This window comes from Pelodiscus sinensis, chromosome 22, assembly GCF_049634645.1.
Source record: "Pelodiscus sinensis isolate JC-2024 chromosome 22, ASM4963464v1, whole genome shotgun sequence".
NCBI classification, from domain to species: Eukaryota; Metazoa; Chordata; order Testudines; family Trionychidae; genus Pelodiscus; species Pelodiscus sinensis.
This window is the reverse complement of record NC_134732.1, coordinates 16552982-16569666: the sequence shown is the minus strand read 5'-3', so window position 1 is coordinate 16569666 and position 16685 is coordinate 16552982. Positions and strand designations below refer to the sequence as shown.

Below are 16685 nucleotides of genomic sequence, written 5' to 3'. Positions count from 1 at the left end.
CAGTGGGAGCTCTACCTCGAGAACATTCATGGAGTCGGTGCCTGTGCATCGAGAGGTCATCTAGTCTGGTTCCCTGCACTCGTGGCAGGACTCACAAGGGTGTGTCTACACTGGCAGATGTACAGCGCTGGCAGTTACAGCTCTGCTCACAGAGCACTGCAGGGAACCTCTGTTGTGCTCCTTGTGATGGTGGAGCGCACCTGCATTAGCAGCTCTTGCAACAGCCCAGGGAGCAGTGCGTTGTGGCAGCTATCCCACTGTACAACTAGACACAGGGTGCTTTGGGAAGGGTTTGCAATGCCGCATGGAGCAGGCAGTTTCACATGATGCTGGTTTCCCAATCCCACTGTTCTATGGTCATCCTACTATACCCACAGCTGCTTTTCAGCTGAGGTGGGGAGGGGTCAGGAGGAGAGTGTGTGACTGGGGGTATCATTACCTTCATTAATCAGTGAGGATTACTACAGGGGATCTCTGTAATGGCATACTCCCTGATTTGGGTCACTCCCACTGTTTCAAGGCTGTGATGGCCCATTAGCAAGAGACAATGAAGTTGAACCTTCCTGCAGAGGTTTGGGTCAGCCCATGAGATATGGAGACAAGGGCCTTCCAGAGACATGATCCCTATCACCTGATACTGGAATCTATATTAAAATCTGCACTTTTGCACAGTAAGAGGGGAGGAGAGCAAACTGAAACAAAGGACTCTTGCTTATACTAATCCAATTTAAGGGTGGAGAATGAGTCAGTTCTCCTGGCTACCCCACCCAAGGTGACTGCTGTTAACAACTAAGACTTAAGTAGCAGAAGGAACTGACCTTAGCTTAGAAGGATGTCTGATCTCTGAAGATGATTATAAGAACAACTTGTAGGGTGAAATATTAATTAATAATTAATTTATTTAGTGTATTAAGCTTACTTTGTTTTGTTTTATTTTCTTTGTAACCTAATTTGTTCTCTGTGCTAACTCTTATGATCTCTTACATCCTTCCTACCTTTTATACTTAATGAAATCACTTTTGTGTATTGATAAACCCAGAGTAAATAATTGTTACCTGTGTGGGGCAAGGAGTCTGTGCATCTCTCTCTTTATATTGAGAAAAAGGACAAATTTACAATTTCTGTATTCCATACAGGAGACAGATTTATTTGAGGTTCAGCTCCCAGAGATGCTGTGTGCTAGAGTACTGGGAAAAGGTCCTACAGCAGTGGTCTCTACCCTTTTTAAGCACAAGATCACTTTTTGAATTTAAGTGCAATGTAAGATCTACCTCAAACCCAAATACCCTGGCCTCGCCTCCTTCGTCCCCCTTCTTCGAGGCCCCAGCTCACTCCATCCTCCCTCCCTACTCCATCCTTCCTTCCTTTCACCAGGCAGGGGCAGAGGGTTGGGGCACAGGCTCTGGTCTTGGGCTAAGGTTGCTCTGGTGGCCACTCTGGGCCAAACCAAGGAAACTCTTCTGCCCCCCTCCCGGCCCTGGAGCCCTTAAAAGGCCACGGTCTGGCTACAGTACTTGTGCCAGTTGCAAGCCTGCCAGCACCCAGCCAACAGACCTTGCACCTGGCACAAGATGAGCCAGCCACCTGCTGCCACCCAGCCCTCCGCCTCTTCCCAAGACCAGGCTGGCGGCTCACAGGAGCCTACCCAGGGCCGCAAGAGGCGGGTGCCCGCCTGGTCTAGTGTGGATATCGTGGACCTCATCGAGGTTTGGGGGAGGCCTCCAACGTCCACAATTTCTGCACTAGGCACAGGAATGCGACCGTCTACAGCCGCATGGCTGACAGCCTGGCCATCAGAGGCCACATGTGGACCCAGGAGCAGGTACGCTGCAAAATAAAGGACCTGCAGCAGGCCTACTCCAGGGCCTCCCAGCCAGGGGGCTGACCTGGAGGAATGCCCTCATTATGATGCCCTGGACTGCATCCTGGGGGCTCACTCAATCCATGACCCCTGATGGTGATCGACCCCGGGTCAGAGGACCCCGTCCCTGACACGGAGGAGGAGGAGGAGGATGCTGAGAGCCAGGAGCCTGCAGGAAGCCTGCCCAGGAACCAGGACCCCTGAGGCATCCCACAGAGCACATCGGCTGTGTTGTCCAAGGCTGGAGAAGGCTCCACATGTGAGTGCCATCATGCTCCCCTTATGTGTTTGTGGGGGAGGAGAGGGAGCCCAGGGACCGTGTGCCTGGACCTTGCCCACCATGGAGCAGCAGCTGGGTGTCATGCAGGGGCCCTGGCCCGTTCCCCACATGCCAACTTGACCTTGCAGAGGAGGGCTGGGTTTCACCCACTGTGTCCCCAGGGAGAACTGATCACTGCTCTTGTTTCACCACAGCTGCAGCACATGAGACTGCAGGGCACACCACCCCGCCTGGAACAGCCACCCGCACCTGGGCCAGCAGGCGCATCTGCAACCTGGAGGACTATCAGCGGTGGCAACTGTGGCTACTGGAGCAACAGCTCTGCACCCAGAACCACTGGGTCCAGGAGGACCTGCAGCTGTGGCTGTGACAGCAGAGCTTGGAGGTGCTGGAGGAGAAGGGCCCTGCCCTCAGAGGCCACCTCCAGACCTTGTTGGACAGGTTCCTGCCTCCTCCTGCTCCAGCCCCTGCAACTGCCCCAGCTCTCGCTCTTTCTTCCACCCCTGCTCCCCCTCCTGCTTCCTCTGCACCCCTGTCCCTCCTGCCCTACCCTCCACACCCACTCCCCCCGACGCCCCCACACCCGCAGTGCTGCAAGACGGGAAAGCCAGCAGGATCCCAAGCCCTGAGCTTTCCCTTCCCTTCCTCCCCTTCCTCCTCCTTCCAGCTCCCTCCTCCCAGGTTTCCCTCTCCCTTCTCCCACCCTCATTCCTCCCTCCCTCCACCCCAGTTATGTAAAATAAAAAGAGATTTTTGTTGCCAAAACAGGTGTCTTTATTTGACATTAGGATGGGGGGTTAGGAAGGGGAAGGAGGGGACAGTGGAAGAAGGCCCCAGTGGGGCATGCAGGGAGAGTTTAGTCCTCCTCCACCAGAAAGCTCTCCTGCAGGGCTTCCAGGATCTGAACGGCTTCCCACTGGGCCTTCCGGATGGCGACAGTGCAGGGCTGTGCGTACTGGCCAGCCATGTGGTCAGCCTCAGCCATCCAGGCTGGCAGGATAGCCTCCCCCTTCCGCTCACATAAATTGTGCAACACACAACATGCTGCCACCACAGGAGGGATATTGTGCTCTGCGAGGTCGAGGCCAGTGAGGAGGCATCGAATTCAGGCTTTCAGTCGGCTGAAGGCCCCCTCAACCACAATGTGGGCTCTGGTGAGCCTGGCATTGAAGGCCTGCTGGGGGGGGTTGAGGTGTCCCATGTAGGGCTTCATGAGCCAGGCTATAGGGGGTAGGCAGCATTCCCCCACCAGGCAGACGGGCATGTTCACGTCCCTGACCCTGATGTGATGGTCGGGGAAGAAGGACCTGGTGTGCAGCCTCTGGCACTCAGAGGAGTTGCGAAACTCCCTGGCGTCGTGTGCCTTGCTGGACCAGCCCACATCAATGTCCGTGAACTGGCCCTGGTCGTCAGACACGGCTTGCAGGATCATGGAGAAGTAACCTTTGTGGTTAATGTAGAGGGAGGTCTGGTGTTCCAGGGCATAGATGGGGATGTGCGTCCCGTCGATGGCCCCCCCGCAGTTGGGGAAACCAAGGGCGCCAAACCCCTGGATGACAATGTCCAGGTCAGTAAGGTGGACCACCCTGCAGAGCAGCAACCTGTTGATGGCCTTGACCAACTGCAGATAGACACACCAAACCACGAATCACTGGGGTGCCCGGGTGACTAGGAGTGTTTGTTCCCTGGCACTGCCCTGTGCCCCACTCCCAGAAGTGACCCCCGCTGCGATCCTGGCCGCTGCAAGCGGTGTGTAATATGGCCGGGACAGACTGAACCCTCCCATGCAGGGCACTTTAGCCTCCTCCCCCCCGTTTTCCCTGGGGCGGTCCATCCCCTCCTTGCAGCCCAGTGGCCAGTGAGTGCTGTACCTGCATGAGCACTGCTCCGACGGTGGATTTCCCCACGCCGAACTGGTTTCCGACGGATCAGTAGTTGTCCAGCATGAAAAGCTTCCACAGGGCGATGGCCACTCGCTTCTGGAGGGGGGTGGCGGGCCTCATGCGAGTGTCCCATCGCCACAGAGCAGGGGCGAGCCACTTGCAGAGCTCCAGGAAGGTGTCCCACCAGTTGCTGCTGGTGTCCAGACGCTGCTGCAACTCCTCCACGGCCTCCAGGGAGGCCAGGGAGAAGGGCTGGGGGCTGATGTGCACCAGATGGTGCCAGGAAGCCTCCAGCTGGCAGGCTTGCAGTAGCAAGTCCAAAAACTGGAGCAGAAGGCCCAGGGTGAGCTCTGGCTCCATGGTGCCAACTGCAGCGGCGTCCCCAATGGGAACCACAGACACAGGCAGGCAGAGAGGAAAACGATTTGCTGTCCTTACAGAGGTAGGCAAGCAAGTGAAAAAGCTGAGATCTGGCTGTCCGGGGGGGTCCCTTAAAGCACGAGCCTCAGATAGCCTCAGACAGCAGCCACACAAAGCAGCTACAGATCTGATGCCCTGCCAGAACCGGTTTCAGCTGCCCTTAAATGTGACCCAGCGTCCAATCAGTGTGGACGTGCTATTTCGAATTAGCAAAATGCTAATTCGAATTAGTTTTTGGGTCTAGATGCATTATTTCGAATTAGCTCGACTTAACTAATTCGAAATAAGTTAGTTCGAATTAGTGCGGTAATATAGACATACCCTCAATGATTTCTTGGATTTGTTATTTTCTTTTTCATGTTGTCTTCTTGTAAACCAAACTTCCATTACTCTTCCTCCACAGCAACCGTACCCACCTCTTGGAGAACTTGCTGGAAATTGAATTACCAAGGTAGAACTTTATTTAGTTTCTTTTAAGCATTTGATCTGCTTTCAGAAGAGCTCTGGGGTTCCTGAATGATGCTCATTTATGCTTGTGGAACTCCAGTACTATGGCTTAGCATGGCGTTTGTGTATTATGAATTGTCAGGAGAGCCTGATGACACTGAGATTTAGAGAAACTTGGATATTACCTACCTCTCAGTAGTGATATAATGGATTTCCCTCTATGAATGTTACCAGCCTGCACTTCTATTATTAAAGCTTTGAGCCACACCCACTGCTCTATAAATGTGCCCATTACCCATCTACAAAATTTTTCTCCAATCCTGCATGCTCACACTGCTTTTCTAATGCACATCATTCCTGACTTTTGCTATCTCCCTCTGAGCCTCTCTTAAGCATCGATGTAGCAGTTTTGTGATCAGAACCAATATTAGAGACCATTAAACTCATGTTCGTTTGTGACCTGAACCAGGATTTAAACTCAAGCAAGAGGTATAGTTAAAATCCTTTCCTGGAGAGTCCTGAGTATTGGTCCCTGAGTGGGGGGAATCTTTTAGCTGTAAACTCCAGAAGGATTTTTTTTAACAGCTATGAAAATCGTTCTTTAACTTGAAATAATTTTTGTTTTCATCTTTTCCCTTTAGAATGATTTACGCAAAGCCACAGGTTCTAAAGCCACCGTAAGTAAAACTAAAACTAAGTGTTTTTGTTTCCTCCAACTTATAACTAAAGTTAATAGACTAAGGTGAAACCAAAATGATTAAGGAAGTTTCTGAACTTAGAACCAAAGGCTTGAAAGGGACCTTGAGACATAGGTGCTGACTTTCCCTTTGGCTGGGGGTGCTCAATCTCTCCTCCACCACTGTCCCTACTTTCCCCATTCCCCCACACTCCCAGTCTAGCCCTGCCTCTTCTTGACCGTGCTTTGCCTGCTCCCATTCCATCTCTACCCCAACTCTTCCTCTGAGCATGCTGTTTCTCTGCTCCTCTCCCTTCCTCCTGGAGTATCCTGAATGCTTCAAAACAGCTGTTTGTAGGAGTGGGGGGTGCCAAGAGGATGGGAGAGGTGTTGCTCAGCAGGCCCACCAGTGGGTAAAAGTAATTGGGTGGATGAAGTAGCTTGGCTGCCTATACATTTTTCCCTGTGGGAGCTCCAGCCCCTGAGCATCAATGGAGTCAGCACCAGTGCCTTTAGTCCAGTCCCCTGAACTCGTGGCAGGGCTCAGGGTATGTCTACACTGGCAGATTTACTGCACTGGCAGAGTGCTGCAGGGATACTGCTGTTGTGTGTCCGCACTGTGCTCCTTGTGATGGTGGTGTGCATCCACATTAGCAGCTCTTGCAATGGCCCAGAGAGTAGTGCATTGTGGCAGCTATTCCTCAACTAGACACAGAGTACTTTGGAAAGGGTTTGCAATGTGCATGGGGCAGGCAGTGTCACATGATGCAGGTTTCCCAATCCCATTGCTCTATGTTCAACCTATTACACTGACAGCTGCTTTTCAATAGAAGTGTGGAAGATGGGGGGAGTGTATGACAAGGAGTGTGTGGGTATGTATTGGTGAGAGAGACAGTGTGTTTTGGGGGATGTCAGCATGCTGCTTTGTAAGTTTAGACAGCTACACAGCAAACTCTCTCTCTGCCTCTCTGTCTCTGTCTCGCTCTCTCTCTCTCACACACACACCTGTCTCTTTCTACAGCTGCATGAGCCTTCCACTGAATGGCTTGCTCTGTGTCCCAGAGCAGATCAGCATGATGTGAGAAATGGAGCTTTGAAAGGGGAAATGCATGCGCCTGCAGGGCAGAGAGCCACATTCAAAATAATGAGCAGAGTGGCCACTTGAGGAATTATGGGACATATCCCGAGGCCTGTGACTATTCAGAAAACAATTGAAGTGTTTACATGGGCATCCCAGTGCTGTAGCCACAGCGCAGAAAGCTCTATGCCTCTTGTTGAGGTGGTTTACCTAGAGTGCAACAACTGTGGAATGAGTGCACACTAAGTACCTTGCCAGCGTGGATACTTTAGGAGTTATAGCCCTGGGAGCTGATTTACTGCCCTGTAATTTGCCAGTGTAGACACGGCTTAAATATATACTAGACCATTCCTGAGAGGTGTTTGTCTAACCTACTCATAAAACTCTCCAATGATAAAGATTCCACAACTTCCCTAGGCAATTTATTCCCATGTTTAACCACCTGACAGGAAGTTTCCCTAATCTCCAACCTAAATCTCCCTTGCTTATTTATTTTCAGAGGTTAAGAAGAATATTTTTTCTTCCTCCTTTTTTAAACAACCCTTTATATACTTGAAAATGGTTATAATGTCCTCTCTCAGTCTTCTCTTCCATAATAAACAAACCCACTTTTTCACTCTTCCCTCATAGGTCATGTTTTCTAGACCTTTAATAATTTTTGACATTCTTTTCTAGACTTTTTCCAGTTTGTTCACAACTTTCCTGAAACGTGGCACCCAGATCTGGAAAAGATGCTTCTAGTTGAGGCTAATCAATATGGACTAGAGCAGAAAAATAACTTTGCGTGACTTGCTTACAATATTCCTGCTAATATATCCCAGAATTATGTTCAATGTTTTTGCAACAGTGTTACACATATTTAGTTTGTGGTTCAGTATAACCCCTAGATCCTTATGTGCTCTTCTCCTTCCTAGGAAGTCATTTCCCATTTTCTATGCGTGCAACTGATTCTTCCTAAGTGGAGTGCTTTGCATTTGTCCTTACTGAATTTCATTCTATTTATTTCCGACCATTTCTCCCATTTGTCCTTTTCATTTTAAATTTTAATCTTATTCTCCAAAGCACTTGCAACTTCTCCCAACTTGGTATCATCCAGAACTTTTATAAGTGTACTCTCTGCCATTATCTAAATAATTGATGAAGATATGGAACAAAACCAGAGCCAGAACGGATCCCTGAAGAACTCTACTCATTATGATCTTCCAGCGTGACTATGAACCATTGTCTGAGAACAGTTTTCCAACCAACTATGTGCACACTTTATAGTAGCTCCAGCTAGGTTGTATTTCCCTAGGTAATGTGAGACAGTATCAAAAGCCTTTACTAAAGACAAGATAAAACATATCTACTGCTTCCCCTCTCCCCCATCCACAAGACTTGTTACCCTGTCAAAGAAAGCTATCAGTTATGTTTGACACAATTTGTTCTTGACAAATCCACGCTGACTGTTACTTATCACCTTATTATATTCTAGAAGTTTGCAAACTGATTGCTTAATTATTTGTTTCGTTATCTTTCTGGGTACAGAAGTTAAGATGACTGGTCTGGATTCCTGGATTCCCTGGATTGTCCGTTTGTTAATATATTCATACAAAGTTTCAGAAACACCTGGATCTTTAAACAAAATACAACCCAAGATTTTTTATTCAGTTACAAACTTTATGCATGATGGATAGATGCCAGTGCAGTGCACCATTAGTTAGCTGATAGTTTCTTATATTATTACTAAATCTTAAAGGGTTAATCCAGAGAGATTCCAATAACCTGTTAATTATATAGCCTTATTGTACAATGTCACATGAGTTTGTGGACTTGTGTATTTCTGTACTATTAGTTATCTATTTTTGAACTTTAACACATGGATCTGGTGGTGTCTTTCTAAATGTAGGGAAGGCAACTGCCTCTGTATTTCTACCTTCTACAGTGTGATTCTAAAGAAAACTTCCTCTTCCACAGGAGAAATGACGTCCTTATGATGACTCCATGGTTTGCACCAATAGTTTGGGAAGGGACCTATAACCTCGATATCCTGAATGAGCAGTTCCGACAAAGGAATGTCACTGTAGGACTAACAGTTTTTGCAATCAAAAAGTGAGTATGGCTAATTCACAGAACTATATGTTAGTTATGAAAAGTGAAAGATAACCACTAAGAGGAGTGGGAATCTGTTTTGTGTATACGTGTAGTGATGGTGTATCCCTTGTTCATCTCATCCTTCCTAGCAGGAGTGTTGTTGGAAGACTGCTGATTGACTTAAAACACATTTCAGTGACAGCAAAAGGACTGGGGTTTCACAATGGGGCAGAGGAGGAAATTATAAGGATCTGGCATCTATGAAAAAGGGTCAAGTTAAGCTGCTTGTTGTGTGTATCAAAGGATATATCTACACTACCACCCTAGTTCGAACTAGGGTGGTTAATGTAGGCAACCGAAGTTGCAAATGAAGACCGGAATTTGAATTTTCCGGGCTTCATTTGCATCTTACTGGGCGCCGCCATTTTTAAATCCCCGCTAGTTCGGACTCCGTGCCCGCGGCTACACGCGGCACGGAGTAGGTAGTTCGGATTAGGCGTCCTATTCCGAACTAACGGTACACCTTGTTCCACAAGGAGTAACAGTAGTTCAGAATAGGAAGCCTAATCCGAACTATCTACTCCGTGCTGCGTGTAGCCGCGGGCACGGAGTCCGAACTAGCGGGGATTTAAAAATGGCGGCACCCGGCAAGATGCAAATGAAGCCCGGGAAATTCAAATCCCGGGCTTCATTTGCAACTTCGGTTGCCTACATTAACCACCCTAGTTCAAACTAGGGTGGTAGTGTAGACATACCCACAGAGAGGGGGACTGAAAGGATTAGCAACTATGGAAGCAACTATGTTTTATGCAGAAAACTAAGCAGTGTGGATTTTTTTTTGTTTTTGTTTTTTAGCAAAAACACCATTTTGTACAAGATCCTTATGCCTGTCCCGGACAGGCATAAGGTTTTTGAGCAAAACAGGGGTTTTGTGGAAAAAAAAAATTCAACACTGCTTCTTTTTGCGCAAGAACCCCCTGCCCAAAAAGAAATGGCAGAAAATATGCTAATGAGACCATGACTAATGCTACTGGGTCCCTCATTAGCATATTTTCTGCTGGAAGAACTACCCGTAGCGAGTAGATTTCAGCCGTGCACCCCGTTCATTTGCGGCATGCAGGGCCGGATTAAGGCATAGGTCAGCCGGGCAGCTGCCCAGGGTGCCAACCTATGGGGGGTGCCTGATGGCAGCTGTAAGGGGCGCATAGTGTCCCTTATAGCTGCCATCAGATGCTGCACACCTGGCTCCTGGATCGCGGGCTGCAGCAGCTCCCAGCGGCCACCCTGCAGCGGCAGCCCGGGGTGGGGACCACATTAACCTCTGCAGCACTGGCCAAAAGCACCCTTCCCCCCATGGCTGCAGGGCCCTGCATGGTCAGGCTTGGCACGCCCTGGGCAGCCCTAGGCTGTACACCCATGCGCCGGTGTGGGGGCGGGGCCTCGCATGTGCCCTCCCCCAACCCGGGTCACAATTAAACTGTCTGCCCGGGGTCCTGGAATGGCTCGGTCTGGCCCTGGCAGCGTGCGCATGCGCCTTGTGGCTCTGGAGCATGCGCAGTACGGGGCCTGCAAGCGGTTTTCGCCGCCATTTGTCAAGCCCTAGTTATCACTCTACTTGGGGTGGAATATTTCAGAAATAGAACCATGTAACTGGGAAGAAAAACTTTCCTCAGGAGTCCTTCTTTCAAAGGAAGAATTTCACTTTCATGTTGTGCAGGGCTTTATCAGATTTGTAAATGAAGGAAAATACTTGGTGGCTTGTGATGGACCCACACATGCTATGCCAAGACAGATTAAGGAACTATTTAGTAACATAAGTATTTTTTGACAACTGTGCATGATACAAGGAAGTGCTTGTTAATCCTGGATAGGGCCCTACCAAATTCATGGTCCATTTTGATCAATTTCATGGTCACAGGATTTTTAAAACAATACATTTAATGATTTTAGCTGTTTAAATCTAATAGTTCAAGGTGTTGTAATTGTAGGGGTCCTGGCCCAAAAAGGAGCTGAAGGGGTATCACAAGATAATTGTAGCGGGGGGAGGAGGTTGCAGTAATGCTGGTGGCAGCGCTGCCTTCAGGGCTGAGCAGCCTGAGAATGTTGGTCGCTGGCTGGGATCTGAGCTCTGAAGGCAAAGTCACCCCAGCAGCAGAGATAAGGATGGCAAGGTATGGTATTTACCGCCATTATTCATGCACTGCAGCTGATAGCAGAGCCGTCCCTAGGATACGGCAAATCAGGGAGACTGCTCCGGGCCCCCTGCTTTGGGTGCGCCGCTTCCGTGTGTGTGTTGTGTAGGACTGGGCTCAGTCTCCAACACTGGCAGCCCTAGGTACCGACTCCATGGGTGTTCTGGGGTCCACGGAAATAATGCTGGGTACTCAGCAGCCTTCAGGCAGCCAGCTATCAATGCCTTTCCCTCCCCCATCACAACCTGCTTACTGGTGGGCCCTGTGGCTCAGCGCCTTTCCTTATTGCCTGCTTCAGATCAGTAGTTTTGTGGCTTGTGGAGGTGCTGGCGGAGGATAGGGGAGGAGCAAGGACAGGCCGCCCCTCACAGGACTTGCACATGTAGAAAGTAACCCTCAGCCCTGTTGGGATGGAAAGATGATGCCTGTTATAATGAGGTCTTCAAAGCTGTGTCAACAGTCAGGAAATTGGGATCTGGGATTTCCCACCAATGATATTGACTGTAAGAGCTGCAGTGTAGACCAGATGCTGACGTTTTAAGCCTGTCGTTCCCCCTCTGAGCAAGAGGGAGGCCTCAAGCTCCTGGAAGGGGGGAATTAGAGTAGAAGACTCCCCCACCCAGCTCTCTGGTGATGGAGGGAGTGTAAGGTTCCTATGAGTTGTCTCCTCTTGCTCCGTGGAAAAGGGGAGAAGGGCAAACCATGAGTTGAAGAGCTACTCCAGTGACTAATTGGTTTACTTACACTCAAGGCCCCGCTTTGCTTTCTAGCCCCACCCCCTTCACTTCCCCTGTTCCAGCCTGGAAATCACAGCCCAGCACCACCACACTGACCCAGAGACTGACCAGTGCTGGAGAACCCAGCCCAATTCTACACTCTGACTAGAAAATGGGAGCAGCAGGGTCGGCCAAGAGTGGGTTGCCTCTGTGATTTCAGTGCTCAGCTCCCAGCTTCACACCCTGAGAAGCAACTGTGTGGAGGTGACCACTCCCTGGAAATTAGTTCTACATTTTGTTTTCATCCTTTCCTCCCGTAAGTGACTCAGCTGTTACCTCCATTAGGAATCTTATTTCCTTCATGACAGAGTCGGAGCAAAAAATATTTTCAGTGAATACACCCATGAAGAGCAGGCATCTCCCACCACCTTCCATTAAAACCAGTTGCAGCCTATAACAGTGTTCCTCAGCCCGTAGAATAGTGATAGAGATGTAGCCGTGTTAGTCTGGGGTAGCTGAAGCAAAATGCAGGACAATGTAGCACTTTAAAGACTAACAAGATGGTTTATTAGATGATGAGCTTTCGTGGGCCAGACCCACTTCCTCAGATCAAATAGTGGAAGAAAGTAGTCACAACCATATATACCAAAGGATACAATTAAAAAAATGAACAAATATGAAAAGGACAAATCACATTGCAGAACAGGAGGGGGATGCAGGGGGGGGGGAGGAAGGAAGGTAAGTGTCTGTGAATTGATGATATTAGAGGTAGGGAGAGTGGGATGTTTGTGAGTTAATGGTATTAGAGGCGATAATTGGGGAAACTATCTTGGTAATGGGTGAGATAGTTCACATGTTTGTTGAGTCCTTTTTGGCAAGTGTCGAATTTTAACATGAATGACAGTTCAGAGGATTCCCTTTCAAGTGCAGATGTAAAAGGTCTTTGTAGCAGAATGCAGGTGGTTAAGTCATTGAGAGAGTGTCCTTTCTGGTTAAAATGGCAAGAAACTGTTTTCTCTTTGTGATCTTGTCTGATATCTGTTTTGTGGGCATTAATCCTTTGGCGAAGTGTCTGAGATGTTTGTCCAATGTACATAGCAGACGGACACTTTTGGCACATGATAGCATAGATTATATTTCTGGATGCGCAGGAATATGTGTTCTTGATCTTATAACTCACTTGGTTAGGTCCAATAATGGTATCAGCAGAATGAATATGTGGACAAAGCTGGCAACGGGGTTTGTTGCAAGGGAAGGTACCAGGGTTGGTATTAGTGTGGTATGTCCTGTGGTGGTTGGTAAGAATCATCTTGAGGTTAGGTGGTTGTCTATAGGAGACTATGGGTCTGTCTCCCAGAGCCTCTTTGAGTATGGTATCCTGTTCCAATATAGGCTGTAGTTTATTGATAATGTGTTGGACAGGTTTAAGTTGGGGGTTGTAGGTGATGACAAGTGGTGTTCTATTGTTGGTTTTCTTGGGTCTGTTTTGAAGTAGATGGTTTCTAGGTATTCGTCTGGCTCTTTCAATTTGCTTTTTTATTTCTCTGGGTGGGTAGTTGAGGTTTATAAATGCTTGGTAGAGATCCTGAAGCTTGTGGTACACATACCCTTTTGGATACACGAGAGAAGTCCGGGGGGTACATCAACGCTAGTGAAATTTGGCAAAAAATGTCTGGGATTTTGCCCTGCAAAGGGGATCAGGGAGGGGGAAGTGGCAAGTGTATGTCAAATTGAATGTTCAGAGCTGCGTGCCTGGATGTTAACAGCAGCTCTGCGCACACCCCAGTGCTGGTGAGAAAAGCGCATGGCTGCAGCTACGGCAGCCCTGGTGAGACCTGGAGCAGTTCCAAGTTGTGGGGCTGGTTTGGACGGGGAGAAAAAAAATCACTTCCACTGCTGCCTCTCTTAGAATCATAGAGCTGGAAGAGACCTCAGGAGTCATCAAGTCCAGCCCCCTGCCCAAGGCAGAACCAAGAGCAAAGTATAGTAAAATATCAAGATTATTTTTCCATTATTATCCTGTTAAGCGTGGATAAGTTGGTTTTTGTACCTGTGCTGAATAAGCTGCTAAATAAATATATGCAAGGTTGATTTGGCCACCAATCAGATGCAACAACTTTTCAATGTTCTACATCAATGAGACACGACACATTAGGACAGAAAGCACAGAATACCAGGTCATTTTGAAAATACAGGGCCAATCTGGGAAGATGGAATGATAGAAATGAGGATTGAATTTGTCCAGGATACTGGAGCTAACTTTCCCACTCTTGTAAAAAGTTTAATAGGATTGATAATGATTACATGCAAGCAGGACTTTGAAAGACAAAACTCCAAGCAATGTAACACCCCTATATATGTTCCTGGCACAATGATTCTGGCACTATCCAAGAATCGATATCAATTAGAATCTCTTCCCAATAATATGTTGGCTATAAGTAGCACATTTGTACCCTTTGTTTTATAGGGAAGGTTGCTAAATGATTCCTGGTGCACCTTTACATTTTTTTTGAAATGAGAAATGGGCTTACTTAAAAGTGCTTAGCTTAAAATCAGAAATCAGTTTCTTCAAGCAAGGCTAAATATGTTGCAGAAAGGTCTTCTGGCGCATCCAAACTGCATGGGGCCAGTAACTGCATTGGAAATTACTGTGAATTTACAATTCCAGTCTTCACTCTGTGCTATATATCTGTTTACTGTATAAAGAGCAGCCAAACAAGGACAAAGACCGGGAGGATGTTTCTCATTCACTGCTACTGCGGTCTAAAGGGGCAACAAATGAGGTTGATGTTAATTTCTAAGAGCTACAGTGTACAACTCTCATGTTCATCTCTCTCATAGTCAAATGAAGGGAGCTTGGATATTTGCAGTGTAACTGTAAAGCCCCCTCTCTCCTATTGGGTGTGAGTTGAAGTCTGGTGCCTCATCTCACCCTTCTACTCTTGAGAGGTTTGAAAGGATTTTTTTACAGGTTCCTTTGCTGGCTCTCTCCAATATGACAGCAAGATAAGGCTCCTGAGTGCTGGTGGTTCTAGTGCCCAGGCTGTTTCTCAGGCATTGATGTCAAATCACTGCCAGAGATCTTGGCTCATCGTTGGCTACATGGCGGGGAGCTCTTGTAATACTTGGTTCAGATACAGACAGGGTATATGTGAGATCTTCACTTTTCCCAGGTAGACTCCCTTCCTGGCTGTTGAGATGAATCAAGCGCCATGGTGTCTGTGCTTCATTTCTCGGCATTTCCACGTTTTCATGGGCAGAGCACTCGAGTAATCAGCACAGTATCTAAGATCTCACTCGCTCCTATAGCACAGACTCCATCAGAGTCATGTACAATGTCCTGAAGAGCTGAATGTGGCTCAAGAGATGAAGGTTGATAATCACCAGGATTTGGAAGGAAGTAATCCTCACCAGGAAACTCAAAACAAATATTTTTTAAAACATTGTTTCTGATTAAAACAGAACAGTAATTTTGGTGGGGCATGAGCATTATCAATTCCTGCTTGCAACAAAGCCTGTTAGGTGGCATCACAGTGATTTATTTGTTCCTTCTTAATAGAAATCTTATATTAATTGTTGTTTTCTCCTATGAAAAAAGCCAGATATTTACACTGCTTTGATCATCAACAAGTGCTTTTAATTGGTTCATCTTCCTCTCCCTAAATAACAACAGCTGAATCCTAGATCACTCTCGTGAGTCCAGCCAAGTCACCAGCCCTCAGCAGTCCTTTTACCACCTCTTATCTTTTCCCACACTAAGTTCAGTATTTTCATCCTCACCCTCATGATACTGTACAGGTCTGCCCCTTCTTACACTGCCACCCTTTCCCCCGCTCTACTCCATCTTCTGTACTTCACTTTTTTGCTCTCTATGTCCCCTTCTTCCAGTCTTCCCCACCGTGCTTTTTATTTCTAATAGATAATTTCTTTTTTTGTGTAGGTATGTCGTATTTCTCAAGACATTTTTAGAAACTGCAGAGATGTACTTTATGGTTGGACATAAAGTAAACTATTACATTTTCACAGACAGACCACAAGAAGTTCCTAAAGTTGAGCTCAAAGAAGGAAGGAACGTAGTAGTTCTGCAAGTCCAAAACTACTCGAGATGGCAAGAAATCTCTATGCGACGCATGGAAATGATCAACCACTTCTCCAAGAAGCAGTTCATTAATGAGGTCGACTACCTTGTGTGTGTTGACGTAGACATGAGGTTTAATGACTTAGTTGGAGTAGAAATCCTGAGCAACTTGTTTGGCACACTACACCCAGGATTCTACGGTGCAGAGCGTCAGTCTTTCACGTATGAACGTCATCCTGCTTCTCAAGCTTATGTGCCCCACGATGAGGGTGACTTCTACTATGCTGGAGGATTTTTTGGAGGAACAATAAAGGAGGTTTACAAGCTGTCCAAGAAATGCCATGAAGCCATCATGGTGGACAAAGACAAGAGAATTGAGGCAATATGGCAAGAAGAGAGTCACTTAAACAAGTATTTTGTTTACCACAAACCAACTAAAATACTTTCCCCAGAATACGTGTGGGATGACAATATGGGTAGGCCAGAGATCCTTAGGAAAAGGAGGTTTCTTGCTGTACCAAAGAACCATGCTGCAATCAGAAATAAATGAAGTTCTTCTCTGACCGGTCTTAGTGCAGTGGTGGGCAACCTGCAGGCAACATGTGGCCCAAAGTAATTTGATTGGTGTCTGCGAGACATTTTGCTGATGTTGGTCATTTGCAGGTACCACACATCACAGCTCCCATTGGCCAAGAACAGAGAAGGGCTGCCATTAAATGTTACAGGGGCAGTGCGCACAGTCAATGCTAACAAAATATTTTGTGGCCTAGAATCAGATTAACCTGATGGACCACAGGTTGCCCACCACTATCTTATTTCAAACTAACCTAACTGATATCGCAGGTACCCTTGGTTGATGAGAATATACAGACAACTGGTAAGGCTCCATAACTGTTTCTTACAGCTCCAGTGGTTCTGGATATGGGAATGGTTTGCAAAATGACATTTATCATAAGGATACTTTGCTGATTCCATCAATTT

General features: G+C 47.4%; 1 protein-coding gene across 4 annotated transcripts in view; it reads left to right on the top strand.

Moving 5' to 3' along the window:
- The window catches only part of LOC102455524 (histo-blood group ABO system transferase 1-like), a 60886-nt gene that overhangs the window by 26878 nt on the left and 17323 nt on the right, over positions 1–16685 (top strand). For 3 of the 4 annotated variants that reach the window (XM_075905160.1, XM_075905162.1, XM_075905161.1), the window contains exons 5-7: positions 4848–4895; positions 5533–5568; positions 8602–8736. In XM_075905160.1, coding sequence (XP_075761275.1) covers positions 4848–4895; positions 5533–5568; positions 8602–8736 — 219 coding nt within the window. Of the gene's footprint in view, positions 1–4847; positions 4896–5532; positions 5569–8601; positions 8737–15566; positions 16294–16685 lie in introns of those variants that run through there. The other variant, XM_075905159.1, reaches the window with a different exon arrangement.